The sequence below is a fragment of the Ylistrum balloti genome, unplaced genomic scaffold, assembly GCF_031769215.1.
Source record: "Ylistrum balloti isolate Yb309-2 unplaced genomic scaffold, AGI_CSIRO_Ybal_v1 Utg370028, whole genome shotgun sequence".
NCBI lineage: Eukaryota > Metazoa > Mollusca > Bivalvia > Pectinida > Pectinidae > Ylistrum > Ylistrum balloti.
In genome coordinates, this window is record NW_026782092.1 from 978,349 (window position 1) to 987,030 (window position 8,682).

General features: G+C 35.6%; 1 protein-coding gene across 1 annotated transcript; it reads left to right on the forward strand.

The window, feature by feature from the left end:
- The first annotated feature begins 5,728 nt into the window (after positions 1-5,728).
- Positions 5,729-7,437, forward strand: LOC132548816 (uncharacterized). Its single transcript, XM_060212708.1, has 2 exons — positions 5,729-6,972; positions 7,263-7,437. The coding sequence occupies exons 1-2, from the start codon at positions 5,729-5,731 to the stop codon at positions 7,435-7,437; spliced, it is 1,419 nt and encodes a 472-aa protein (XP_060068691.1).
- The last annotated feature ends 1,245 nt before the right edge of the window (positions 7,438-8,682 follow it).

Sequence of the window (8,682 nt, forward strand, 5' to 3'; positions counted from 1 at the left end):
ATATATTACATCCCAGATCGATCTTGTATGTTACATCCCAGATCGATCTTATATATTACATCCCAGATCGATCTTGTATATTACATCCCAGATCAATCTTATTTGTTACATCCCAGATCGATCTTATATATTACATCCCAGATCGATCTTATATGTTACATCCCAGATCGATCTTATATGTTACATCCCAGATCGATCTTATATATTACATACCAGATCGATTTTATATATTACATCCCAGACCGATCTTATATATTACATACCAGATCGATCTTATATATTACATCCCAGATCGATCTTAGATATTACATCCCAGATTGATCTTATGTGTTACTTCCATAAAAACCTGTGCATAACGTGAGCATTTGTTCATGAAAAATAAAGGTCCAAAGTTGGACATTACGGCGCTATAGGATTTTTTTTCCTTTTTCATTCAGAAAAAAAATCTTACGAGGCGGCCATGATTGGTAGTCGGAATTAATCTGGTATACAAAAAAAAATTAATGAGCAAATAAAATAAATAATAAACGTTTTACTGTAGATATCAATGCAATTTATGCGAGTCGATATCATCCAAAAGCAGGACGAAGTGTTTAAAAACATGATAGCAACTAGCAAGACGGAAATTAGCGATCGGCAAAGACAGTGGCTTGTGTGGAACATGGAAGAATATGTTGATTATATATGACTATGTTTTGAAACACTTACACTTTCCGCTGTTAAGAAATAACAGGATTAGTTTTTTAACGTTGGCTACACAATGGAGAAGCCATAAATACTTGTCTGCTTGTGTATTGGCGTAAGTTAGCGTTGATATGTTAGTAAGCGGAGTCTGCATTGGATCTTATGACTACGTATTTAACCTTGATCTCCATGAGATATCACAAGACAAATTGGCATAAATGTAGTGACCATAAAGAAATAAATAATATACCATGGCATTCAGCTCACTAGATTCTGTCTTAAGACCATCGACTGATTTATGTCATAGCCACAATCAGCATATTTGTAATGTTTAGAATGGCTCTTCAAGCACATATTGCATTTTGCTTATAGATCATACTGTATACCGTGAAATGTTCAATGTTCGCCCTTTTCTTTGTATTTCAGATGGAGTGATGAACATAAAATATGTGTAACAGAACAAGGGCGAAAATAACCTTATTAGAAAATATCCCGGAATACAGTAAATAAGATAAAAAGAATTGTTGATATAATGGACCAAATTGACTAAATGTTAAATTATCACCGAGATTATTTCTAAATTTGCGTTCGACTTTTCTTAAAACAAATCTACCAAAATTGATATACTTCATTTTCCTTAAAAAACTGTTTGCAATTAGTAAAATTTGTTTTATTCCGATATTTTTCCCATAAAATTTATTGTCTTTGTATCCAAAAGTTTTTTTAAAAGCTTGGTCAGGTGAAAGATGATCTTTTAAATTCGTTCTGAAAAGAAGATCAAAAATTCTTTCTTATCAGTTTACTGCAGAAACAGGGTTCTTTTATAATCATTTCATTGCTTCCATTGAGCCATTTCTTCTCGAGGAACTTCAGTGTAAGCTTCCCTTATAATGTCCGAATCATCACTTGATGCAGACGAGTCATCCCACTTGTCATCCTCATCATTTTCATACAACACTATCATCTGCTTGATCGTCTGCCGCTTCTGTCCCTTCTCTTTCGGCGTCTTCCAGGGAATACCACCACTGTTGAGCAACATATACGGTGTTACATGATTTCAATAATGACCAGTCTAAATATAGTATCAATGCAATGAGATAAATTCTATAGCGAAAAAATAAACATTTTTACTTTATAAATACTAGTCACTTTTCACGAACACGTATGATATATGTTAATTTGGTTTAGCGCAAGGTCGAAGTAGTGTTTTTATTATATTTTCTACCGATGACACACCAGCGTGATTGAGTAAAGTACTGTATTTTGGTTGAAAACTTATAGATTTATTGTACTCGTACTGCTTAAACGAGTGATTAAACGAGGTCTATTAGAAAAAAAAAAAAAAAAAAAAAAAAAAAAACAATTATTTATAGGTGTTTGATTTCATATAATACGCTTTTCTGGACGAATGGGTAATCTCACGCAGTTGTAGTTTTTGTTTCCGGTTTTTGATAATATTTATTCCATGTAGATTTTTTTAAGTCATAAATGATATTGAAGATTACTATCGTTTACTAGCATCACAATTCGAGAAAACTGCATTTAAATTTATCATTATTTCATACATAGTTGTTTACTTAAGAAAAATATGTTAGAAATGAAAGTTGATAATCATTTTGCTTGTTTGTAAATTGGCACACTAAGTACACGACTTTCATTGTGTACTTGAAATATTTATTTATTGCATTTTTACACAATATAAGTGTAAAAATATTATAATATAAACATTTATAGAAATGTATATGTTGAAAAGGTAACTACCTCTCTGGGCCTCTGATTTCGGAATGTTGTCCGTGGTGTCTGATGGTTTCTTCAATTGCTGTTTCATCACGAGATTGCAATGCGTTGTTTTGTAAATCATTCTCTAGTGTTGGTTGACCAGTCTTCAACCAGTGGTATAATAGATTAGAATTCAAACTCATTTCACATAACAAATCTGACAATTCGTTGTCCTTAGTCCAGACATATCCGCCTGGAACTACCCAGTGCTTCAGGTCCTGTATAGCCCGTGTCTCTTTTGGTCCATAGTCGTCATGATGTAGACCCAATTCTCTTTTCACAATGGCGTGAGCAGTTGTTCCATCCTGCAAACACCCAAGAGTCATTCCAAGAGTGATGTTAATAGAAGGTTCGAAAGAAAAGGGAATGTACAGTGAGGAATCACTCGATATGGTCTCCAGTTGTTCCTCTGTTATGAGTGAAAGCACTGCTAATGTGACATGTTCATATGGTGGATGAACCAAGCAGTATTGCGTTCCCTGGTAAAGTGTGACCTCTTTGGAACCTACGTAGTACTTCAATAACTTGTCTACCAATAGGTGAAAGCACTGTAATTTGCTTACTCGACCATTGTGAGATGCATTCTTAACGTCACCAAGATGTCGTAAAATGATATTAGAACTTCTGTCTAACTCAATGCAAGAGAGCAGAAATTCCACAGCGTTTAAAGTTACAGTCCCTATGGACAAATCCATGTTCATGCTTGCGACCTGGCAATCCAGCAAACCAGGTGAGGGAACAATTTTCAGATTGATTCTTTCAGTGTGTGCCTGTCTTGAAAGTCTCTGTGTGATCATGTCTGACAATCTGTAATCACCATGCAACACTAAGCAAACACTTGATCCCCTTCGGGCGTAACATAAACACATTTCTACAATCTTAACGCACGTGCTGATTTCTTCATTACCGCTCTCATAAGCGAAAACATTAAGATCAATTCCATCGGGTCTTATATCTTTCAGGAATAGTTCAGTGACTGTATCATCGACCAAGAAAAATACACAATTTGACCTTCTGATTTCTGTTAAACTCTCCAAAGTGCAGTGTGCGATGGACATGATCCCAGATTTTACGATTAATATGTGTCCTTCTGTGTTTGATTGACAATCGCAACTTTCAACAAAGTTGCTAACATCACGGCAAATATCACTATATACCTGTGTAACACTGTGATTATTAGGTGTGAAAACATTGTTGTCACTAACGTCATCCATTCCTTTTCTCAAGTTAAAAGCATTTGATGTTAAATATCAAGTTGTTTTCGTTCATGCACAAACGTTAAGACATTTAGGTAATCACTTAAATGTTTTACAATGTATTGGTAACGGTCTGAGGCTTCCTGTTGATATCACACATCCGATAGTCTGGCGGAAATGTTTGTGTTAGCTATGGCGTTACTGTGTATTATCTGTACGTGCCATTTTAAAACTACTTTCAGAATAACTATATTTTAATTAAAATCGCTCGGCTTGAGGCGGTTACCAAATGTTAAGAAATGCGTCTATAAATACAATGTCACTCTCTTGGATAACTGCCCTAGGTTCTAGTTTTTATTCTATACATTATATGGGCATTAGAACTTCGTATATGCATGCTGGATTCACAATATTTACTTGTACTTTTTTAAAACTCATCTGATGTCTGATTATTTGTTCCAGTTAAACGACTGCTTTCAATTGTATGTGTATCTTGTGCCGAAGTGTTTTCAAAGTTTTTAACGATTTCAATATTTGTGTATTATCTAAAGATGCATTTAACATTTGAGAAATTCCATCATCATACAATGCCGTAGTTTGAACAACTAAATTATCAATATCTTATTCAAATAATCTGTCTCATGCTCTGTAGGAGTTATCTAAATCCGCTCGTGAAATTACACTATCATTTCAGTGCAAATGTTAAAGATTCAACATCTCCATTTTCAATGGTTTCCAGCATCCGTACGTGTGATTATTCCACTTCCTCTATTAAATCGTTTGGTGCAAACTTCGGAAATGAGAAAGGGCATTGTTTATATACTAGATAAGTAAATCTGTGACTCATTCGGATGTCGATCTAACGGAACTACACGCGTTTCAGGACATTTTGTGAGGCAGTGCTGCTGCAGATGGACTGATCGACACTAGGTATGTATGTACATATTGAACTGTGTCTGGGTTATTAAATGTATTTATTTTATAGGCAATGTTTGTAACAACAGTATAAAGGTTTTCATCACTTCGCCAGGATTAAACATAACCTTTCTACCTTCCACAGGGAATGTTAAACCAAATTTTCAGTGTTTTTTTTAAACTACCAAGATCTCTTATACTCTAAAAATTGAAAAAAAAAATAATGTACATAACTGGTCTAACTTCATTTTGATCTATTATTCCTGAATTTACAGAATACATTTGTTTATGTCAACAACCAAAGTTATTAATCTGAGGTGAACGTAATTGCTTTCGAGCTTTCCATACATTTTCAAGCACACACACACACACACACACACATATATATATATATATATCATGATATCCTCATGTTTGGGGCCTACATCTAAATTAAATGTGTGCTCCAACTTATTAAATTATATTTCAAGATATTAAGATTATTCAAATTTAAAACTTTATCCGTAAGTATTATTGAAACTGCTGTTACGTATAATGTGTGTAGAACCTTTATAACGTATAAAGCCTGTTTTATGCGGTACTAAAGTTTTATTTTGATATTGTGTGATATGTAACAGATCTTTATTATTTGAATGACTATGCTAGAAATTGAACCCGGGACCCAAGGTGTATTCTTAGACCCAACCGATCGAGTTCTCTAGCCAAGTGGTATATTGCGACTAGTATTTACAAGGGCTATATACATTTACTCCCCATTCAGGAAAGAACGAGTTCCAAGGGGTCACATCGATGCTTGTAGGGAATGGCTATTCTCAAGTCTCTACAAGGGACTCTGCATTTCAATGGCTCCACTAGAGATCAAACCCGGAATCTCTTACATGCTAGACTTCCACTTTATTGAGAAAGATATTTAAATAAACAGAAAGAAACTCCTTCTTGCTGTGTAGTATATTGCGGCTTATATATATGTAACTGCTTAAGCAGACTTCAATAATACGTCTACTTCACAGTTGGCGATGAATTCATGAATTAATACAATTTTACAGCCAAGTTAGTGTACACTAATTGAATTGCAGAATTTAAGAAATTAGATCTGACCTGAAATCAGGTATGAACTCATATGTTATGATTTTAGGTAAAAACGGACATAGCAAATGGCGGCGTCAGAAGGAATTGACAGGAAAATCGGACATGTATCGGGCGAAGAAGCGGACGCTGAACGCTGGGTAACTTTAGCGCGAGAAGTAAGTTCACAGGACAGAACATCGTCCAGTAAAATCGGTTCACTGACTATCATTGGATCAGGTATAAAGAGTGTGAGCCATTTCACTCTGGAATCATTATCCGAGTTAAAATCGGCCAATGACGTGTTCTTCTGCGTGGCAGATCCGGTAACCGAAAGATTCATAAAGAGGCTGCGCCCAGACGCTCTTGATTTGTATGTGTTATATGATGATGATAAGAAAAGGATCGTGACATACGTGCAAATGGCAGAATTTGGTCTACACCAGGCTAGAAAAGGTCGCCATGTCTGTATGGTCTTCTATGGACATGGTGGTGTATTTGTCCTTCCATCACAAAGAGCTCTTCACATCGCCAAAAAGGAAGGGATCCCAACGAAGATGCTAGCTGCTGTTTCTACAGAAACTTGTCTGTTCGCTGACCTGGCTGTTGATCCTTCTATTCCAGGACTTCAGACACTAGAAGCTACAGACTTCCTCATACGTAATCGACCCATTAATACTGACTTCCATGTTGTAATCTGGCAGGTAGGATGCGTAGGAGACATTGGATTTCGTCGAAAAGGATATCATAATGACCATTTCAACATTTTGATAGAAAAACTTCAAGAAATATACGGGAAGGATTATGAAATAATTCATTATATTCCAGCTCATTATCCTATCGCCTCATCAAAGGTTCGGAATGTTGCTCTTTGTTATCTTCTTAACCCAGAAGAAATGAAACAGGTGACAGGAGTGTCAACATTTTATATTCCACCAAAAACTTCAAGTCAGCTGGATATAGATATGGCCCTAAAACTGGGCATAATAAGAGAGGATTCTCCAGCAAAATCGCTTAGACCGGGACACCGCGTTATTGACGCTTATACTGACAAGGAAAAGCAGTACATCAGAAGTCTTGCTGACTGGGAAATTCCAACAGAATACTCATACGCCGAGGAGACAGAGCTTTCGAATATATTGACGGATCTTAGTCTAAACCCAGTTTTCTTGAGGCATTGCAAAGAGAAGGGATATCCTAAGCTGTCAGACAAGACCGAGGACGATGCGCTAAATTCTGGAAATCACGCACGGATCCGCCATGTCCTCAAACCTAGCACAACGGTAAAACAGGCACAAACGGAACTGGCTGAACAGCATAATCGGTCGAAAGGGTAAGCATACGATGTATTAGCTGTTGGATAATTCAATAATGCAAAATTAATTAACAAGAGGAAAGTGAGATCACAAACTGTGGAAGTTTATTTTGATTTTAATGTTTGTTTTTAATTATCTTTGTATAACTGATTTTGATCAGAACGACTCCAATTTGACACATAGTATTTTTACCTTAACTGTATGTCAGCCTTTTATAATTTCCTGTTTCAGAAGTTCGTAGATAGTATATCTATAAACATCATTAATAATCTCACGTGATAATTTTTCACGATGGGTGTATTTACAGTTGCGGTCAAACAAGGAAACCTTCTTATCTACGGAAGTCTTACATTCCAAAACATATCAAGCCTGTGTTCGTCTTCAACGACAGCGACGACGATGACGACGACGATAAAGAAAGCATTCTAGTGGCAGGAAAGACAGCTGTAGAGATACAAGTACCTCCAGACAGTAAACAGTAGTTCATAGTTTAGGAAGTGTATGATTATTCCGTGGCTCACCAACATACAAATGAAAAACGAAAATAACACCAACACATTAAAATCAATAAAGTGTGCCGCTTACTAAAATGACAGGTGCGTTCACTGCTTTCGTGTACTTCTCCAGTCCCAAACTGGTACACAATTCATCATAGGAATACAACTAAAAATCAGTCTCCCTAATCTACTTTCAAGGTCAATGTTATGTAAAAGTGGAATTATTCACCTACGAAACAGAAGCCAAAAAACCAATAATATGATTTAGAAGAATATTTTTCCACATTTTCGAAATACGCTGAATTCCTTCATCTATTTTCAGTGGAAGTCTTTCACTTCGTGACTTAACTAATTCAATCTCGTTACTTTAGATCCGAAAAACTTTTTTGTTAAAAGTCGATATTAGTTACGGACTTCCATTAAAGTGATGTTCATCATAGCCGACTAAAAGAGTTCTGTTCCTTTCAGAATGGTAATTCATGGACGTCTATTGGAGCCTTCAGTTGGTCACCACATAAAAGGTTTTCAGCAAATAGGAAACAAAGTATGTTTTAAGTAGAAATGAAAATGCCAATACATTATTGTAGTAAAAGGTATTTATTGTTGAAAACATAATTTACAACAGTGTACCATTATATGGTATCACGCACATACATTTGTAGGCAAGACACTTATAACTACAATATATGTTGTTATAGTCAAAAGATTAAGATAAATTACTAAGATCACCGTGTTTGGCACAAAGTGGCAGGGAAATTACAGTCATTTTATGGTATGTTACGTTAGTAACTAAAAAGTATAGCATGTGTAGCTTTGTATTAGAATACCTGACATTGTTTGACAAATCAAGATTCACATATTATCTTTATATATAAACGGCAAGAAAATACACGTCTACAGAAACATAATCCAGAATTAAAGGCCATAAGAGTTGGGCAAAATGTGAACAAAAGAAAGATTTACACACAGACTGAAAAGTACAAGATTAAGGCCTGGTGTTCCGGAAGGGTGAGTGTCTTCTGCTTCATCCATAACACCCAGCATGTAAACCTTGGTCAATCTAAGTATAATGTTATGTCCTCAAATTAGAACAAGGTATACACCAACAGAACCAAGAGGCAGACTAACAAACATCAAACATTTCCAGCTTCATGTCGTCTAAGTATAATGTTATGTCCTCAAATTAGAACAAGGTATACACCAACAGAACCAAGAGGCAGACTAACAAAC

Coding starts and splice junctions, on each gene's coding strand:
- LOC132548816 (XM_060212708.1), top strand. CDS start 5,729: ATGGCGGCGTCAGAAGGAATTGACAGGAAAATCGGACATGTATCGGGC. Junction 6,973..7,262: donor CAGCATAATCGGTCGAAAGG/GTAAGCATACGA, acceptor GTGTATTTACAG/TTGCGGTCAAACAAGGAAAC.